The sequence below is a fragment of the Schistocerca americana genome, chromosome 2, assembly GCF_021461395.2.
Source record: "Schistocerca americana isolate TAMUIC-IGC-003095 chromosome 2, iqSchAmer2.1, whole genome shotgun sequence".
Classification (NCBI taxonomy): Eukaryota; Metazoa; Arthropoda; class Insecta; order Orthoptera; family Acrididae; genus Schistocerca; species Schistocerca americana.
In genome coordinates, this window is record NC_060120.1 from 891,226,390 (window position 1) to 891,248,432 (window position 22,043).

Below are 22,043 nucleotides of genomic sequence, written 5' to 3' on the forward strand. Positions count from 1 at the left end.
CATTGCCCTACAATACTAAATTGGTGATCCCTTGATGCCTCAGAATATGTACCATCAAGCAATCCCTTCTTCTAGTCAAGTTGTGCCACAAATTTCTCTTCTTCCCAATTCTATTCAATACCTCCTCATTAGTTATGTGATCTATCCATCTAATCTTCAGCATTCTTCTGTAGCACCACATTTCGAAAGCTTCTCTTCTCTTCTTGCCTAAACTATTTATCGTCCACATTTCACTTCCATACGTGGCTATGCTCCATACAAATACTTTCAGAAACGACTTCCTGACACTTAAATCTATACTCGATGTTAACAAATTTCTCTTCTTCAGAAACACTTTCCTTGCCATTGCCAGTCTACATTTTTATATCCTCTCTACTTCAACCATCGTCAGTTATTTTGCTCCCCAAATAGCAAAACTCCTTTACTACTTCAAGTGTCTCATTTCCTAATCTAATTCCCTCAGCATCACCTGATTCAATTCCACTACATTGCATTATCCTCGTTTTGCTTTTGTTGATGTTCATCTTACATCCTCCTTTCACGACACCGTCCATTCCGTTCAACTGCTCTTCCAAGTCCTTTGCTGTCGCTGACAGAATTACAATGTCATCGGCGAAACTCAAAGGTTTTATTTCATCTCCCTGGATTTTAATACCTACTCCGAATTTTTCTTTTGTTTCCTTTACTGTTTGCTCAATATACACATTGAATAAAATCGAGGATAGGCTTAAACCCTGTCTCACTCCCTTCCCAACCACTGCTTCCCTTTCATGTCCCTCGACTCTTATAACTGCCACCTGGTTTCCGTACAAATTGTAAATAGCCTTACACTCCCTTACCCCTACCACCTTCAGAATTTGAAAGAGAATATTCCAGTCAACATTGTCAAAAGCTTTCTCTACGTCTACAAATGCTAGAAATGTAGGTTTGCCTTCCCTTGATCTATTTTGTAAGGTAAGTCGTAGCGTCAGTATTGCCTCATGTGTTCCAACATTTCTACAGAATCCAAACTGATCTTCCCTGAGTTTGGCTTCTACTAGTTTTTCTATTCGCCTATAAAGAATTTGTGTTAGTATTTTGCAGCCGTGGCTGCAGGAGAGGACTGAGGGAAGGGGGGAGATAAGGGTGGACGACGGGGGGGAGGGAGAGAGGGAGGGAGCGCGGGGAGGGGGGAGAGTGAGGGAGGGGGGATGAGAGAGGGAGGGGGGATGAGAGAGGGAGGGGGGATGAGAGAGGGAGGGGGAGAGAGAGGGGGCAGAGGGGGAGAGAGAGGGGGCAGAGGGGGCAGAGGGGGCAGAGGGGGCAGAGGGGGCAGAGGGGGCAGAGGGGGCAGAGGGGGCAGAGGGGGCAGAGGGGGGAGAGGGGGGAGAGGGGGGAGAGGGGGGAGAGGGTGGAGAGGGTGGAGAGGGGGGGAGAGGGGGGAGAGGGGGGAGAGGGGGGAGAGGGGGGAGAGGGGGGAGAGGGGGGAGAGGGGGGAGAGGGGGGAGAGGGGGGAGAGGGGGGAGAGGGGGGAGAGGGGGGAGAGGGGGGAGAGGGGGGAGAGGGGGGAGAGGGGGGAGAGGGGGGAGAGGGGGGAGAGGGGGGAGAGGGGGGAGAGGGGGGGAGAGGGGGGAGAGGGGGGAGAGGGGGGAGAGGGGGGAGAGGGGGGAGAGGGGGGAGAGGGGGGAGAGGGGGGAGAGGGGGGAGAGGGGGGAGAGGGGGATGAGTTTTAAAAAATCAAGAAGTAAATAAAAGCCACAGCAATAACTTGACAGCTTCTCTGCTGTTCGATGTATGGCAACCCAATTCTTAAACACAAAAAGTAAGGCTCGTGATACTGAAACAACAAGAAGCATAATTTGACATAAATGTTTAGAACAGATTCTGGCTGACGGTTCATTGTTGACTAATTTTATGAAAGTATGGTGCCATCTGAGGAAAAAAACAATCTACAGATCAAAGAGTTATGATAAGATGGTAGTATCTAATTAGCCCTGTTTCACAATGCCATTTTAGCCCTGTCTGGCTGATAAAATGGATGTTTTAAGTGACGAGGAAAACACTATACAGTGAGAACTCCTAGTTTAAAGAATAACTATAACTGCTTGCTTACTTTGTCTTGAAGAAGAAGTAGTAGAATGAGTACATGTAGACATAACCTGACGTCGATGCTGCTGCCAGGAAGCTTGTCCATTGCCTGAAAATTAATATTGCCTGGTAAATAAAAATACTGTGAATAAAGCAAAGGTAATCACAAACATCACAACTTCTGAAGAAGAACTAGTCAATTTTCAAGCTATCTGTTCTGTTTAAATGGTCATTATTTGAAGTACAGAGCCAGGATAGGCATAGTATCTTTTCTGCACACAGCAACTGAATGTGTACAGGTGAGAATTTTTTCCACAACGTTTGACTCTATAACTAACTGGTTGAAACGTTTTTCTATAGACTATGAAGAACTAATGATATTTGGCTCAAAATCGTAGGTAACTATTAAGGTGTATGTCCTACCACTAACGGCTGTGCATAAATACATAATGTACTCTTATGCAAAATTTGTATGCACAAAGAAATAAGACATTTTAAATGGCTTCCTCTGTCAAGCATACTACGTCCTGCCTTTGGTGTGAATATCTTGGATTATCTGACCAACAGCTAAGTGATTAGCCTCTTTATGAAATGCAAATGTATTTATCACTGTTTTGTCGAATTTTCTGACTCTGGTGTCTACATATGGTAAAAAAAACACATTGGAGTTTGTAGATATCGACTAGTGCATTCAGGTTAGGACAAACAACTATCAAAATAAACTCAACAGGTTGTGTACATTGAATTTTAAGTAATATGGTTATAATAGAGGGAAACATTCCACGTAGGAAAAATATATCTAAAAGCAAAGATGATGTGACTTACCAAATGAAAGTGCTGGTAGGTCGACAGACACACAAACGAACACAAACATACACACAAAATTCAAGCTTTCGCAACAAACTGTTGCCTCATCAGGAAAGAGAGGGAAAGACGAAAGAACGTTGGTTTTAAGGGAGAGGGTAAGGAGTCATTCCAATCCCGGGAGCGGAAAGACTTACCTTAGGGGGAAAAAAGGACGGGTATACACTCGCACACACACACATATCCATCCACACATATACACACACAAGCAGACATATTTAAAGACAAAGAGTTTGGGCAGAGATGTCAGTCGAGGCAGAAGTGCAGAGGCAAAGATGTTGAATGACAGGTGAGGTATGAGTGGCAACTTGAAATTAGCGGAGATTGAGGCCTGGTGGATAACGGGAAGAGAGGATATATTGAAGAGCAAGTTCCCATCTCCGGAATTCGGATAGGTTGGTGTTAGTGGGAAGTATCCAGATAACCCGGACGGTGTAACACTGTGCCAAGATGTGCTGGCCGTCCAACAAGGCATGTTTAGCCACAGGGTGATCCTCACTACCAACAAACACTGTCTGCCTGTGTCCATTCATGCGAATGGACAGTTTGTTGCTGGTCATTCCCAAATAGAATGCATCACAGTGCATGCAGGTCAATTGGTAGATCACGTGGGTGCTTTCACACGTGGCTCTGCCTTTGATCGTGTACACCTTCCGGGTTACAGGACTGGAGTAGGTGGTGGTGGTGGTGGGAGGGTGCATGGGACAGGTTTTACACTGGGGACGGTTACAAGGGTAGGAGCCAGAGGGTAGGGAAGGTGGTTTGGGGATTTCATAGGGATGAACTAAGAGGTTACGAAGGTTAGGTGGACGGCGGAAAGACACTCTTGGTGGAGTGGGGAGGATTTCATGAAGGATGGATCTCATTTCAGGGCAGGATTTGAGGAAGTCGTATCCCTGCTGGAGAGCCACATTCAGAATCTGATCCAGTCCCGGAAAGTATCCTGTCACAAGTGGGGCACTTTTGTGGTTCATCTGTGGGAGGTTCTGGGTATGAGAGGATGAGGAAGTGGCTCTGGTTATTTGTTTCTGTACCAGGTCGGGAGGGTAGTTGTGGGATGCGAAAGCTGTTGTCAGGTTGTTGGTGTAATGGTTCAGGGATTCCGGACTGGAGCAGATTCGGTTGCCACGAAGACCTAGGCTGTAGGGAAGGGACCGTTTGATGTGGAATGGGTGGCAGCTGTCGTAATGGAGGTACTGTTGCTTGTTGGTGGGTTTGATGTGGACGGACGTGTGAAGCTGGCCATTGGACAGGTGGACGTCAACATCAAGGAAAGTGGCATGGGATTTGGAGTAGGACCAGGTGAATCTGATGGAACCAAAGGAGTTGAGGTTGGAGAGGAAATTCTGGAGTTGTTCTTCACCGTGAGTCCAGATCATGAAGATGTCATCAATAAATCTGTACCAAACTTTGGGTTGGCAGGCCTGGGTATCCAAGAAGGCTTCCTCTAAACGACCCATGAATAGGTTGGCGTACGAAGGGGCCATCCTGGTACCCTTGGCTGTTCCCTTTAATTGTTGGTATGTCTGGTCTTCAAAAGTGAAGAAGTTCTGGGTCAGGATGAAGCTGGCTAAGGTAATGAGGAAAGAGGTTTTAGGTAGGGTGGCAGGTGATCGGCGTGAAAGGAAGTGCTCCATTGGAGCGAGGCCCTGGACGTGTGGGATATTTGTGTATAAGGAAGTGGCATCAATGGTTACAAGGATGGTTTCTGGGGGTAACGGATTGGGTAAGGATTCCAGGCGTTCGAGAAAGTGGTTGGTGTCTTTGATGAAGGATGGGAGACTGCATGTAATGGGTTGAAGGTGTTGATCTACGTAGGCAGAGATACGTTCTGTGGGGGCTTGGTAACCAGCTACAATGGGGCGGCCGGGATGATTGGGTTTGTGAATTTTAGGAAGAAGGCAGAAGATAGGGGTGCGGGGTGTCGGTGGGGTCAGGAGGTTGATGGAGTCAGTTACACCAACAACCTGACAACAGCTTTCGCATCCCGCAACTACCCTCCCGACCTGGTACAGAAGCAAATAACCAGAGCCACTTCCTCATCCTCCCATACCCAGAACCTCCCACAGAAGAAACACAAAAGTGCCCCACTTGTGACAGGATACTTTCCGGGACTGGATCAGATTCTGAATGTGGCTCTCCAGCAGGGATACGACTTCCTCAAATCCTGCCCTGAAATGATATCCATCCTTCATGAAATCCTCCCCACTCCACCAAGAGTGTCTTTCCGCCGTCCACCTAACCTCCGTAACCTCTTAGTTCTTCCCTACCCTCTGGCTCCTACCCTTGTAACCGTCCCCGGTGTAAAACCTGTCCCATGCACCCTCCCACCACCACCTACTCCAGTCCTGTAACCCGGAAGGTGTACACGATCAAAGGCAGAGCCACGTGTGAAAGACCAGCAACAAACTGTCCATTCGCATGAATGGACACAGGCAGACAGTGTTTGTTGGTAATGAGGATCACCCTGTGGCTAAACATGCCTTAGCGCACGGCCAGCACATCTTGGAGCAGTGTTACACTGTCCGGGTTATCTGGATACTTCCCACTAACACCAACCTATCCGAACTCCGGAGATGGGAACTTGCTCTTCAATATATCCTCTCTTCCCGTTATCCACCAGGCCTCAATCTCCGCTAATTTCAAGTTGCCGCCACTCATACCTCACCTGTCATTCAACATCTTTGCCTCTGCACTTCTGCCTCGACTGACATCTCTGCCCAAACTCTTTGTCTTTAAATATGTCTGCTTGTGTGTGCATATGTGTGGATGGATATGTGTGTGTGTGCGAGTGTATACCCGTCCTTTTTTCCTCCTAAGGTAAGTCTTTCCGCTCCCAGGATTGGAATGACTCCTTACCCTCTCCCTTAAAACCCACATCCTTTCGTCTTTCCCTCTCCTTCCCTCTTTCCTGATGAGGCAACAGTTTGTTGCGAAAGCTTGAATTTTGTGTGTATGTTTGTGTTCGTTTGTGTGTCTGTCGACCTGCCAGCACTTTCATTTGGTAAGTCCCATCATCTTTGTTTTTAGATGAATTTTTAGTAATACTTTGACAAGGAAATTTGTGACAGACAGCAGATTGTTACTCATTGAGCAGAACCAAAATTTTATATTTCAGAACAATTCACAATCATATATACATAAGAAGTTATCTTAGACTACAACTTTTGCACATCTGAAAAATTATGCAGTGAAACAAATTTGTTACACAAGAAATTTAACACAATGCTCATGAACTTCATAGTCTCACATACAAAAACAGACTTTTTTCCTCTTTTTTCCTCCACATGCAACATCAGAAGCTCAAACATTGATATGAATAACTGTTTTCCAGACAGGAAAGCACTACGGCCAGCCTTAATCTCTACAGAAACTATTCAGCCAGAACTTTCCTCAGTACATCTGTAGAAACTGTATTAGACAAACTTACTTTGTCTAGAGATACTCTTAATTAATTTATCAAGCAGAACAACAAAATCTTATTGTTATGTACGACTGCAGGGATGTTAAGGCTTCACACAGGCATTATGATCAAGGTATGTTTGGTTGCATGATTAAAGGGACAGAACTACTACGTCAGCAATCCTTTTTTCTGCGACCAGGGAGGTCTATACGACTGTAGATCAGAGACAGCCTACCACACAAAATCCAGGGGTGAAAACTCCAACATCTACCAAATGTCAGCAAAGCCGAGTTAAGGTACAAAAAAAAAAGGAAGACAGAGGAAGAAAGGCAGGGAAGGAGCCCCATGTAGGGGGCAACCAGAAGCTCTCAAAAGCAGAAAGCAATGAGGGTACATACGTCCCCAGCATCTGCCACTTACCAGAGATACTCCACTCAGAGATTGCCTTGAAAAGACTAGCAACACGGACAGAGCAAGAGAAGCACAGAGGGACAAAAGATGAACAACTCCAAAACACCACGCAAGAAGATTGAAGAAGTGTAAAAGAGCAAGCAGGGTGAGGACCGGGATGGACTACCAAGCCTAGACAGCCACAGTCTGGTCTGGACACAGGATGCAACAGAGTGTTCTGCGAATGCCTAAATGGGCCAAGAAGGTTAAGTGGCCGTCTCTTAAAGAGTGGTCTAACGCGATTCATAGATAAAGTGAACAACTACGTCAGCCACAAAGGCATCGTCTCCTAACACCAGGGGTAGTGAGTCAGGCTATCAACGAGCTCATTTTCCAGGATCCTCATATGGCCTGGCATCCAGACGAAGGCCACTGAGCATCCACACGTTCTAGAGCATACAGAGAACCCTGGATAGCAATGACTGACAGATGGCAAGAGTAACACTGGTCAAGAGCTTTCAAACTGCTGAAGGAGTCACTGTAGATGAGAAAGGACTCACTAGTGCAGGAACGAATATACTCAAGAACACACGAGATGGTCACCAACGCTGCAGTGAAAACACTATAGGCATCCGCCTACGAGCACAGTTCAGTATGTCCTGTGCGAGTATAATCAAAGCCTGCCCATGACCAGCAATCATCGATCCATAAGTGTAGACTACTTCTGAACCCCAGCTTGCACCAAGGATAGAGAGAAATCGGTGGCGGAGGCCTCGGTATGAACAGAGTCTTTCAGACCTTGTGACAGGTCAAGCTGAAGCAGTGGCCAAGGGATGCACCCCTGAGGTGTACAGGAGTGGATCCAGAGGAAAGGTGGAAGAGGAAACAACTGAAATTCTCAGAGCATAGACCAGATGCAGATTGCGATCGTAATCCCTGATCTGGGTTGCCGTTGCAACAGATGGATTACCGTGTTTGGAAAAAGGAGAAAATAGATCGGATGCTTAGGGGAGCTGTTAACATGGGTAGCATAACAGGCACCTGATCCACAATGGAGGGACCCCAGCCTCCACAAGTAAGCTGTTCACAGGGCTAGTTCAAAAGGCTTCTGCCACAAATTGAACCCTGCAGTGGTGTATCAGATCCAGTATCCACAATGCTGAGAATGATGCCAAATGAGGTGCCAGACTCCCACAATCAAGCCGGATTGTATCATGGCTTTGTAAAGCTACAGAAGGGTAGTAAATCCACATCACAGCTGCTGTTACTCAGGCAGCAAAGAGTATTAAGGTACAGCCAGAACTTTTGGAGAAGATGGAGAATCCACATCAACCAAGAATCAAAGGCCAGTCTTAAGAAGCGATGAATCTCCACAATACTGAGTGGTTGGTAGTCCATGTAAAGTTCTGGTTGTGGGTGAACGGTATGGCATCAACAGACGTGCATGATGCGAGTCTTGGCAACCAAAAAACGAATGCCATGGGTGACAGCTAATGCCTGCGACTTTCATACGGCACCCTGCAGTCGACGTTCAGCGACACCCACACTACAGGAGTAATAGTAGAGGCAGAAGTTGTCAACATACAAGGAGGGTGATACTGAAGACTTCACAGCGGCTGCTAGACCATTAATGGCCACTAGAAAGAGAGGGACACTAGCACAGAGCCTTGCATGACTGCATTCTCTTGGATATGAGGGGGGTAATGTGGGAAGCCCCAACTCAAACCTGGAATGTACAGTGCAACAGGAAGTTCTGGATGAAGATCGAGAGTGGACTCGAAGACCCCAATCACGAAAGGTAGCAAGGATGTGGTTTCATAAGCCTTTTGCAGGTTGAAGAAGATAGCTATAAGGTGTTGACATCAGGCAAAAATTGTTTGGATGGCAGACTCCAGGAAAAACCAGACTAACAGTAGTGGAACAGCCTTGACGAAAACCACCCTGGGACAGAGCCAGAAGACCATGACACTCGAGGAGCCAACACAGCCGCCAGCACACCTTGCTTTCAAGCAACTTGCAGGAAACTCATCAGGCGATGACTGCCCAGCTCTAAAGGGTGCTTATCCAGCTTCTGTACTGGCACACTGATGCTTTCTCACCATTGTGATAGGAACTCACCCTTGCTTCAGATGTGATTAAAGATGGCAAGGATATGATGCTGACAATCCACCAGTAGATGCTTGATCATTTGGTTGTGGATGCGGTCAGGCCCTGGGGCTGTATCAGGGCAGCGGGCTAGTACACTGAAATTCCCACTCACTGAACAAAGCATTATATGGGTCCAGGTAGGGTGTAGTAAAACATAATTGCTTTTGCTCCACTTACTGTTTTAGAACACAGAAGTCAGGTTGGTAATTCTCAGACACTGAGATTTGAGCATAGTGCAGAGCAAAATGTTTAGTGATGGCATCTGGGTTAGTGCAGACAGTGCCAATCAAGGTAATACTAGGTACACTTGCAGGTGTTTGGTGTCTGTGAAGTGTCTGAACTTAGCCCAAACCTGCAAAGGAGAAGTACATGGTCCAATGGTTGAAATATACCGTTAGGTGGCAGACCCATGCACAGAGCCGCTTAAAGGCAATGAGGCGGTCCACTGACGGGTGCCACTTATGGCTTTGGGGAGCCTGCCTACAGTCTCTTATGGCCTCTGCAATTTCTGATGACCACTGAGGTACTGTATTCCGTCGGGACAGGCCAAAGGAATACGGGATCGCTAAATCCGCTACTGAAAGAATGACTATAGTGTTATTCTAGATAGTCTCATCAATATCTCCATACAGTGGAGAGCCAAGGCAGACAGCAAAGGTGAAAGCGGCCCAGACAGCGTTGTTGAGAGACTTTTAATGGAACTGACAGTCACCGCCATGTCACCCGGGCTTAGTAGCCAAGAAGAAATCGCCATCAGTCCTTGTGCAAACCAAGTATTGTGAGTAGTATTGCCCTGCTTGCCATTTAGCTACTATCGTGCAGGTACTAGACAACTCCCCTACAACGGGATGGTTACCGTGCTGGGTTTGTGGTGTATTATCTTATTAAATGAAAGGGTGCGAGAATGGAAACGCAAAAAGGTGGTGCATACATCACATTGGGCAACATTTCCTGCACGATCTGCACTTCTGGAGAATTTTGAAAATTGGTAGCAGGTCAAACCCAACAATGGGGACCATGTGTTTATTTAATGAAAATTTGTGGAAAACACCCAGTTGCGGAAACTCGAGGCCCAATCATAAACCAGGTCCTAGCAGTCAGCATCACGAAAATCAACCAATGGAGAGGCAGAGGGGGGAAATAGATAGTGGAAGTGGAAGTTTGCAGCACATAAAGAAAGTAATGCTGCAAAGGCTGTGGCCCCGTGGTAACCATGCATGTATTCGCAAAAGATTTGCGATCCTTCTGGGGTCATAGGCATGTTTAGTGCACGTTTGTGGTTTTGTTCCCACATAACTGCATTAGTGCTCAACAAAAGAGGCAGCATGTACACATATATCAAAAACTCTTACAATTTTATCTGCTTTGAAACCATATTCTATTAGTTTTCTATGAACAGTAAATTTTAAAATTATTGTCCCATTAAATATATCACAATCAACTCTGGCGTTTTTGAGAAACCATTATGGAACATTATCATTTAGTTTAACAGAATAGTCAACTTAGAAACTGATTAGAAATTATACAGCCAATACACAGTTATAAATTTATTTTAATACAAAAATCATCAGCTACCGATATGTCAATTTTGACATGTGGAAAATTGAAATCACCTTCCCAAACATAGTACAGACAACAGAAATGCATAATCAGATGATTTCTGTTTTATACACAAGATACTGAATAATTACACATTAGTCCAATTACAACTTTCTGTTTCATTTTCTGCTGCATATGAAATAATGTACATGCAAAACAAGACCACCACCTTATAAAATAATTCATAATTTACTTACCACCGATAATCTTCTGCATTAAGGAGGAAGTATGTACAAACAATTGTAACACAAACTGTGACTATCATCAGTATGATGAACACAAGAAGCATGAAGCCATACACATAGTATATTTTATACGCCCAGAATGACGTGAAGATAAAGTACCTGTAACACAACAAAGTATTATTAAATCAAATGCATTTACAAATGAAAAAAATTAGAATTCTTCATTTTTTAATCAAGAGAGAAAAACTGGCATGAGAGGCTGCTACCTTGCTTTCAATTTCATTAGCTACCATTATCAACTTTAATCAAAGTACATGGTATTTGATTTTTTATTATGTGCTTCATGTATTAATAAAAAAGTGGATTCTACTTTCCAGAAATTTTCACCACCATAACAGCAGCTTCCCTTCTGTCATTAATATAAATTTGTATGGGTTCCTAAATATACTACACAGATGAATAATTAGCAATTTAGCACAACTTGTGTGTGCTACAGGAATTACTGACCTGGATACTGGGGAATTTTTTCGTATATGACACATTAATTCCGAACACTCCACAGATCTCATCATGAAGAGGAACATTAATTACACAGAAGCAAATACACTATATGTGACAACTTGTGCCAGCAAACAAGCATTCCATCACCCACCTAGACAGCCAACAAATTAAAGCAAATATGAAATGGTCACATAGTTTTCTGCTAATTCATATGCTCAAAAACTAAGATACAGAATTCCCTGGTTCCACATCACATGACTGTGCCCAAGTGCCCCGTTTAACAATTTCTCATTTATTTGTGTTGCCTTGTACGCCAAGGATGTAATATATTGTTGAATGTGATCTATCCATTTAACGGGAATTTTCTTCTTGAGAAAGTGTCAGTCAGCCCCCCCCCCTTCTCTCTCTCTCTCTCTCTCTCTCTCTCTCTCTCTCTCTCTCTCTCTCTCTCTCTCTCTCTCTCTCTCCAGCCGAAGATGCTGTTGCATTTCCTAAAGTTTCTTTCGAAATAATTCCCGAAATAGACAACAGAAGGCAGCATCTGTCAAGGGACAGGTAGCAAAAGATCCATACTTTGTTCTCATATGAATTGAAGCCAGTTTTCAAACAATAGGTGGCTCGCATGTCAAGAAAATTAAGGCCCCAGCTATACTCAGGTGCCATCTTTTGGACACTGCATTGTGAGCCGAGCTATGCTTGGGCTTGGTCTGCAAAGTGTTAACAATATCTGTAATTTTGGTGTTCAGGCAACGACTGAAAGGAGGAAATGCAACACAATCTTCCCAAGTGAAAACATTTTGGCAAATGCAATTTTGCACTTTTGTCTTCTCACCGTCAAGGTCAGTTTTGGTGCTTGTACATTCATCGAGTGGCTCTAATCCATTTACTGACAATCTACATTACATCTATATCTACATTTTCATCTACATCATACTTTGCAAATCACTCAATGGTGTGTGGTGGAGGGTACTTCTGGTACCAGTAACTGATCCCTCTTTCCCTGTTCCACTTGCAAATGGCACACGGGAAGAATGGTTGTTGGTAAGCCTCTGTATTACCTCTAACTTCTCAAATTTTCTTGTTGCGGTCAATTCACTATATGTATGGGGGAAGTAGTAAAATGTTTTCTGACTCTTCTGGAAAGCGTTCTCTCGAAACTTCATTAGTAAATCAATCCATGACGCATAACACCTATATTGTAATGTCTGCCACTGGAGTTTGTTGAGTACCTCTATAATGCTCCTGAACCAACTAAATGATCCCATGACAAAATGTGCTGCTCTTTGTAGGATGTTATCTATCTCTTCTATCATTCCTACTTTGTAAGGATCTCAGATAGATGAACAATACTCAAGAATCTGTTAAACAAGTGTCTTGTAAGCCACTTCCTTCATAGATGAGTTGCATTTCATTATGATTCTTCCTATGAATCTGTCTGGAATCTGATATTCCTTATGTTTGCTTTATCTAATCATTCCACTTAAGGTCGCTCTGAATACTTACTCCTAGATATTTTACAGTACAGATTGTTTCCAGCAATGCATCATAAATAGTGTTGTTGTGCAGCAGAGGATTTCTACTCGTATGTATGTGCAATATGTTACATTTATTGATATCAATATAATGGAAGGAAACATTCCACGTGGGAAAAATTATATATATTTTGTCTTTAAATATGTCTGCTTGTGTCTGTATGTGTGGATGGATATGTGCGTGTGTGCGAGTGTATACCTGTCCTTTTTTCCCCCTAAGGTAAGTCTTTCTGCTCCCGGGATTGGAATGACTCCTTACCCTCTCCCTTAAAACCCACTTCCTTTCGTCTTCCCCTCTCCTTCCCTCTTTCCTGATGAGGCAACAGTTTGTTGCGAAAGCTTGAATTTTGTGTGTGTGTTTGTGTTTGTTTGTGTGTCTATCGACCTGCCAGCGCTTTTATATATAATGTTACATTTATTCACGTTCAAGTTCCAGAGCCTGCACCATTCATCAATCCTCAGCAGAACATTCTGAAAATCTATACTGCCTTCTGGCATTGCTACTTTCTTATACACAACCGCATCATCTGCGAACAATCTTGCAGAGCTTTCGATGCTCTCTACCAGATCATTTATATACACTGTAAACAGCAACTGTCGTATCACACTTCCTTGGAATGCTCCAGAAATTACATTTACATCTGTTGATTTTGCTCTCTTCACACAAGGGCATCGAGTTCTCTACCAGTAAGAATTTCTCCAATCCAGTCACAAATCAGGTCCAGTATTCAGCAAGCTGATTTTTTTGTTTTTATTTTTCCCACTAAATGGCAGAGTGGGATGGTGTCAAATGTCTTCTGACGTCAAGGAAAATGGCATCAATCTAAGCACCATTGTCTATACAGCATGAATATCATGGAGGAACAGAGTGAGCTGAGTTTTGGAAGGTCTCTGCTTACACAATCCACGTTGATTTTTATAGAGGAGAGTTTCTTTCTGCAAAATGTTTTGAGCATAAAATGATATAGGCCTTTAATTACGTGCATCTGTCCTACAACCCTTCCAGAAAATTGGAATGACCTACACTTTTTCCAGTCACTAGGTATCTACTGTTGATCCAGCAATGTATGATAAACTGCTAGTAGAAGGTGAAAAAGTATTTTGCATCTTTGTAGGACCTTACATTTATTTAAGCCAAAGCATCTAAGGATTTTTTTGCCACTCCAGTAGCTAGATTTTTTCTTTTTTTATATATTTGATGAAAACCTCATGCACAGCTCTTCTTGAGCCCATTTTGCTTTTGTTTGTCAGCAAGACTTAAGATGTTTATACATGTGGTGGGTGAAGCTCTCCATTTCCACAGTAGCTTTCAAACACAATTGGTGAACTATGCCAGGTCTTTCCAATTCATCATAGCTTTGCCTGGCACATACATGTCTGGAGTGTACTGCACAATACCTCGAATTCTGTCATTTTATACTCATTATTTCCACACTCAGAGATAAATATCTGATTCTGAATTACAAGGTAATCTGATATACATTTGTCACATTTACTAAGCAGAAATAGCTTCCTACATTTTTTGGATGGATAAAAAGAAACCTACTCACCAAATGCTGGCAGGAGAGCACGCACATAAAACAAGGTTTCAGGTATGCATACTTTTGCAGCCAGTTACTCCTCCTTCTGGCAGAAAGGTTGAAGGGGAAGGAAGAGAGCTGAATGGAAAGGACTGGAGAGGTTTAGGGAAAAAGGTGGAGTTTGGAAAAGTCAACCAGAACCACAGGTCAGGGGAGACTTTCTGCACAGGATGAAAAGGAAAGACAGATTGTTGAAGATTGGAAGTCCCCAACAATCAGTCTTTCCTTTTCATCCCATCTGGTAGACTCCCCTAACCTGGGGTTCTGGGTGACTGTTCCGAACTCTACCCCTTTTCCTAAACCTCCCGTCCTTATCCTCCACCCCTCTTCCTTCCCTTTCGACCCTTCTGCCAGAAGAAGGCGCCACTGGCTCCGAAAGCTTGCATATCTAAAACCTTTTTTATGTGAGTGTTCTCCTGCCGCTGCTTGGTGAGTAGACTATTCATCTATCCAATTACATTACATTACACTGTCAAAAATTGATTATTTTTTGTTGATTTATTCCTACAGCTTTTGCCATTCCTGTTGACACAAAATAGTCTATGATGCTACAACAGCCTTACCATTTATTACCTGCTCTGCATCAACGAGCTCTCAAAGTTCTGTCCTATTTGCAATCAAAAGATCTAAGATGTTACCATCATAAGTTGGTTCTCTGACTATTTCCTCCTGCTAATTTTTGGCTACAGCATTTGGAAGAATATCACAGTAGTCCTTCCTTTTCACTACCCACTGTAATCATTTCACATCCCATCCACAGCTGTCAAATTAACAGCCCCTCCCCTTACCAATTATAATAATGTCAGGAAATTTACATGCCAACTTTCGAACTTCGGTTTAAATTTCCACTGTTTCAGCTCCTGAAGAATGAGTCCTTAAAACCAAATGACAAAATTAAATGTTTGTTAAAGGACCATTTCTAAATACCATGAGCTGCATTTTACTTAAAATGTTTAATAGCCAGCTGGATTTTGGTCGTACAACCCATCATCAGTGGCATCTGATATAGAGAGCAACAAACAACTACATGTGCATTGATGTGCACGAAATGACAATTGTACAGCAGAAACATAAATCTACTTATATCACGTATCTTTATATCATTATACATAAAAACAAAGATGAGGTGACTTACCGAACAAAAGCGCTGGCAGGTCGATAGACACACAAACAAACACAAACATACACACAAAATTCAAGCTTTCGCAACAAACTGTTGCCTCATCAGGAAAGAGGGAAGGAGAAGGGAAGACGAAAGGAAGTGGGTTTTAAGGGAGAGGGTAAGGAGTCATTCCAATCCCGGGAGCGGAAAGACTTACCTTAGGGGGAAAAAAGGACAGGTATACACTCGCACACACGCACATATCCATCCACACATACAGACACAAGCAGACATATTTGGTCTTTAAATATGTCTGCTTGTGTCTGTATGTGTGGATGGATATGTGCGTGTGTGCGAGTGTATACCTGTCCTTTTTTCCCCCTAAGGTAAGTCTTTCCGCTCCCGGGATTGGAATGACTCCTTACCCTCTCCCTTAAAACCCACTTCCTTTCGTCTTCCCTTCTCCTTCCCTCTTTCCTGATGAGGCAACAGTTTGTTGCGAAAGCTTGAATTTTGTGTGTATGTTTGTGTTTGTTTGTGTGTCTATCGACCTGCCAGCGCTTTTGTTCGGTAAGTCACCTCATCTTTGTTTTTATGTATAATTTTTCCCACGTGGAATGTTTCCTTCCATTATATTGGTATCTTTATATCAGTAACATGTATGTTAGTTATAAATTCTTTGTGATGTTAAACTTTATGTTCATTTTGAAAGAAAACAACAATGCAGATATTTATACCCCACTGCAACCACATCTGTATTAGGATATGAAATCCATCGAGTTTGTAAATGATTACAGTAGTTGTGTATGTAAGTGCTGACAATTCTTAGGCAGTGACATTTCTTGGCAATATCTGACATAAATGTCACGTAAACATGAAACTGACAGATAAGCCGAAGAGTCTATATTACATGTACTTTGACAATATTATGAAAACGATAGTACTGAATCCCACTACTAGTGCATGAGGAGAGTGAGTGCACTAAGTGTGGGTCACTGCATGTGTGTACTCAACCGCCTGCCAACTGTATCAATGCAGGCCGCTCACTAGAGGGCGCCAGTAGGAAGCATGCACATGGCATGGTCTCTGTTGTGCCGTCTACCAGGGGCCAAGCCCATGTATGTGTACAGCAGCAGTGACTGAACCTCTTCTTGTATTTCAAGGTGAATCACACACACCAACCTTCTGTGTCTTGTGGAGTTCCGATAAGCTTAATGTTCGGCGGTTATGAACCATGTTTGTGCAACTTGGATCAGTTTTGTGTATTACTTGGTTACTACACAATCAGTCATGAGTTTCGAATGATTCCCACATCTGCAATCTTTAAGTGCTGTTCCATCAAGTTTATTCGTTATGGATGCCATGCTACTGGCTCTGACTGAACAGTTTACTTTGGCTGTGATCACTTTCTCGGCTTCCATTAACAGACAGGGTACCCTCCCACTGGTCAATCCCCCCACTTTTTCTCCATAAGATGATTCAGCCAAGGATTTGTGGAAGCTTACAAAAATGGACTCAGACAGCATTTTTTGACTCCTGGTTAGACAGACTCAAATTTGTGTAAAAACTTCTTAATCTCGTGGATTCCACCTAAGGAGTACCAATTACTGTGTCAGCTTGTTACTTTAGAAGAAGCAGCAGCTCTTACTTTTGAGCACATGTGCAGTTTATTGTCCAACTACTATTGCAAACAAACAGATGCCACAGTAGTGTGAGTTGAATTCTACTCATGCCACAAGAAATCAAAATAGTCATACAGGGCCTGGGCAGATAACCTACACGGTCTTAGCCGTAAGTGTAAATTCATTACTGATGTCCATAACGAGTCTTATGCAGACACTATGGAGCATGACACAATTGTCTGTTTAGCTCCAGACAAGGAAGTGGACAAGGAACTGCTTCAGAAAGCTTTACTCTGTGAAAACCCCCCTCTGGCAGAAGTTCTCCAAACAGCACAAAGCTTCATAAATAGACGTCTTCGACGCATCATCAATATCTGGTGGCCAGAAAAAATAGGTAATGAACTCTGGCGAGTAACAAACCAGATACCTATAGAAGACCAGATACGAGAGAGAAAGTGTGGCTGGTTGGGGCACACCTTGAAAAAACCAGATGGAGCCATTGAGAAAAAAGCATTGGAATGGAATCCCCAGGGAAAAAGGAAGAGAGGGAGACCGAGGGGCACATGGAAGAGGACAGTGGAAGGGGAAGCAAAAAGAGTTGGCAAGATCTGGGCAGAATTGAGGCAAATGGCCAAAGACAGAGACGGATGGCGAGTTCTCCTGGATGCCCTATGCCCCCATAGGAATGCCAAAGGAATTAAGTCAAGTAAGCCACAATCTTTTGAAATTCCTCAGGCATTGGATGACCAAATTGAAGCACGGGGCACTGTGGGCGTCGCATGCCTTGTTATGCCAGAATGTACCTTTTGCTGGAGCCTGGATAGATAGTTTACTTTTCAAATGTTGAAATCCGACCTACTCCCAATCCCTTGCTTAGCTACGTTCTCTCTAGGCCACTACGATGACAGACACCTTGCATGAGGAAGTGACAGTGGCAGCAGTAAACGTGCAGGCCCAGCACAGAGCAGACCCAGGCTGGGCCCAGCAGCCACAGCCACCACAGCACCAGCATCAGTGTTATCTGTTTCAGTTTTGCCTTTCTGTTTTGTGCAGCACGAATGTTTGGCATGCCCTAAGCCAGGGGCGGGCAAATGTTGCACGCGGCTCATGAGTGCACAGTGCTGCACATATGCTGCTCGTGTGCAGTCATCAAGCGGGGCGGTGGCGACAGCCGGCAGGTTGTGGGTAGTACTAGGCTAAGCTGCGGACATCGACGCGAAGCGATACTACGTAGTGGACGTTGTATTTCGTCATGTCTCTCATCTAACTCATTTAACATTTTATGGAGCACTGTTTTCAATTTTTCAGGACGACAAAAATGATAGCCCAGCGGTACGTGCAAGTTATAAGATTGCGCTTAATATAGCAAGAGCTGGAAAACCATTTGCTGAAGATGGGTTTTATAAAAGAGTGCATCAATGACACTGCTGATTTACTTTTGCCACTGAATACGAATCAGTTTCCAGCTATCACTCTCTCTCGGCGGACTTGTAAGTCGCCATGCAAGTGCCATGGTAGGTGACGTTCGCCATCAATTAAGGAGTGCAGTGCAGGAGTTTATTGCATTTTCCATCACACTTGATGAGTCCATATATATTTTAGACACCACGGAATTAGTGATTTATGTTCGCGGCGTGGACACTGCTCTGCACATAGCAGGGGATTTTTTAGATATGATATATCTTTAAAAAGTACGACCACCGGCGCGGACATCCCAAAAGCCGTAGAAGAAGCTGTCGATTCAGCTGGCTTAAACTGGGAACGTTTGGTGTCAGTGAACACACGGAGCACCTGCAATGAAAGGGGAACAAATGGGATTTGTTGGATTACTAAGAGAAAAGCCTCAGCGTACAGAAGAAACACTGTGCTGCATCCTCTGCATTTTGCACCAAGAAGTACTCTGTGCAAAAGCAGCAAAACTGGGGTACGTCAAGCAAGTGGTTATTCGGGCAGTTAATTATTTGAGATCCCACAGGATTGCACATAATGTCACACATATTTAGACGAAATTGGGGATGAGTACAGTGACATACAATAACACAGTGAAGGCCGCTGGCTTAGCCTCGGTAATGTACTCAAAAGAGTTTTTGAGCTGAGAATACCAATAAATAATGTTTTAAAGGACAAAGGAAGGTACGATCCCAAGTTAGAAGATCCAGAGTGGGTTGCAGACCTTGCATTTTTAGTGGACATTACCGGACACATGAGTGCACTGAACACAAGTTTGCAAGGAGAAAATCAACTGATTTGTGAAATTGCTGAAAAGGTGCAAGCTTTCACTAGCAAGCTTGAGCTGTGGGAACGACAGATCTCGTCAGGGAATGCACTGCATTTCCCTACTGTATCTACTGTGCAAGAACAGAATCGCAAAGAACATGTTTCCGTACTTCGTGCAATAAAAGAGGAATTTCTCAGGCGATTTGAGGATATATCATATTTATCCCAAGTTTTGAATGGTTATCGAGACCATTTGCTGTTTCTGTAGATGATATTCATCCCAATTTACAAATGGAATTAATAGATCTACAGTGTAATTCTCGTCTGAGAGACAAGTTCCTTTTGGCAAGACGTGTAATAGACTCTTATCAAGACTTTCCACAGCAAGAGTTTCCTCATCTCCACCGTGAAGCCGCGAAGATAATGTTAATGTTTGGTTCGACATACGTTTGTGAGAGATTTTTTTCTGTTATGAAAATTAATAAGTCTCGGTTAAAAGCAAACATCAGTGATGAAAATTTACGTAACTGTTTGCGTTCGTCTATATGTAGAAATTTTGTTCCAGACATTAAACGTATTGTAAACTCCACCTGTGATAATTAAATAAAACATATCGTAGGTAATAGGTACTCTTTCAAAGCATGATTTCTTTCAAGCACTCCAACTAACCTTATGCCTTCATTCAATAAAGCAAGCTAGGAAACAAAACGCATTACAGAAGACGGAGTGGGAGGCGGCATGGTGGGGAGGGGAGAGAAGCGGGTGCCCAGCTTGCCCCTGTGTGCGCGCAGAACACCTGTTAACTGCACACGAGCAGGATTCCTGCCCGCCCCTGCCCTAAGCGCTGGGCCAGCTGTTATGCTCACCAGAAGAAAAATCACATCGCCTCCGTGTCGTTCGTCGAAGGTTGCTCAGGATATGCATATGGATGTAAATGGCATGACTCCAGTGCTTGTGACTTCTCCCAAGTTGTTTATCAAGTTAAGTGTTGTTCGCCAAGTGATCCGGCTTCAGGTCAACAAAGGTGCTGCAGTGACATAATTGAAATCTCAGACTTATGCGAGTTTCGCTCCCTCCGTTGACACTATTAACGCAGAAGCTGGCTAGTCATAGCAAACAGAACATTGCACTGTTGGGACATTTTATGGCATCTGCCCCTTACAAATCAGTGGTCCATTCCATTACACTTTTGGTGGTTGCTGGTGCCAGTGTTGAGAACTTGTTCGGGATGTACACATGTCAGGCCTTTGGAATTTCTATCACCGATGCAGTTCACCTTTTGTCTGATCAGGTACCGTATTCCCAATTGGAAATACTGTGTGATGAGTTTTCAGACTTGTTTGTGTGCTACAGATTTTTCTGCTCATATTGCTTTGAAATCCATGGCTCAATCTCGTTTTTGCCATACATGTCCTATTTCCGAAAGATCAAGTGAAAGCAGAATGGACTGACTTCAATCTCTAGGGGTGGTGCAACCTGTTATGGCTAGTGAATGGTCGTCTCTGCTAGTTGTAATTCAGAAACCGTCAGGGAAACTTTGCCTCTGTGGTGACTTCTGTACTACTGTCAACATGCAGTCGATTGTGGATACATATCCTCTCTCATACCAGGAGAGGAACTGTCAGCGAAATTATTGAATGGTCAGTGGTTTTCTAAAATTGATTTGTCTGAAGCATATCTGCAGGTTCCCATGGACAAAGTCTCTGCAAGTTCTGGTTTTGAATACTCCTTTTGGTCTCTATCAATATTTACACCTTCCTTTTGGTGTGGCAAGGGCCTTACTGTTTTCCAATGATTTTTCAGGCAACTGATTATGCCTGTCACAGGTTGCATTAATTATCTGTATGCTATTGTTGTCACGGGCAGTTCCACATTCAATCACTTGAAAAATTTGTGCACTCTGTTTTCTATCTTACTGTTTGCAGGCTTACAGTGTAACATCACACAAACTTAAGTTTTTTAAGCTTTCTATCATTTATTTGGGGTTCACCGTCTCATGGGATGCGGTTCACCCTGTGCCAGTCCACGTCTCCGCTGTTGTGTGTCTCTGTAGCTCACTCCTTGTCCATGAAGGAGCATCACATTTCCTAAAGAAGACAGCTTACTATCACAAATTCCTGCGGGGGGGGGCAGCTACACTGGTCCAGCCATCGCATGCCAGAATGTACCTTTTGCTGAAGCCTGGATAGTGAGTTTACTTTTCAAATGTTGAAATCCGACCTACTCCCGACCCCTTGTTTAGCTATGTTCTCTCTGGACCAGCACATAGTTTTGGCAACTGACACCTCACAGTACGGACTTGGCATGGTCCTAGTGCACCAATACGTTGATGGCTTTAAACAGCCTGTTGCTTTCACCCCTGAATCTTTCACTCAGGCCCAGCAGCATTACTCTCAGGTGGAAAAATAAGCTCTTGCCACAGTCTATGCTGTCAAGAAATTTCATGTTTTTGTATGGCTCTGAGTTTCACCTTATTACTGACCATAAACCCTCAGCTTCCTTGTTTAACCCTCATACTTCTTTGCCTGACACGGCAACCCTCATACATCTTTGCCTGACATGGCAGCACATCACCTACAACACTGGTGCTGTTCTTCTCTTGCTACAATTCCAAACTCAATTTTTGACTTGGGTCTAAATGTGTCAATGCATACTCCTTGTCCTACCTTCCTGTGGGTCCTAATCTTGACTTTGATTGGGAAGAATTTCTTTGCTTCCATCTTAATACTGAAACATAGGCTGCAGTCAAGGCTTTCCCAATTATGAGCTTGTGCATAGGAGCTACCGTTGGCGCTTGCATGGCTCTCTGCCACGGGGTTTGGTCTGTTCAGCA

The 22,043-nt window shown here is 43.7% G+C and overlaps 1 protein-coding gene across 1 annotated transcript in view; it reads right to left on the reverse strand.

The window, feature by feature from the left end:
• LOC124595827 (transmembrane 9 superfamily member 3) overlaps positions 1–22,043 on the reverse strand; it is a 111,263-nt gene that overhangs the window by 15,431 nt on the left and 73,789 nt on the right. The window contains exons 9-10 of the mRNA XM_047134725.1: positions 10,669–10,815; positions 2,093–2,176 (exon numbers count right to left, since the gene is read on the reverse strand). Of these exons, the coding sequence (XP_046990681.1) occupies positions 2,093–2,176; positions 10,669–10,815 (231 nt within the window). The remainder of the gene's footprint in view (positions 1–2,092; positions 2,177–10,668; positions 10,816–22,043) is intronic.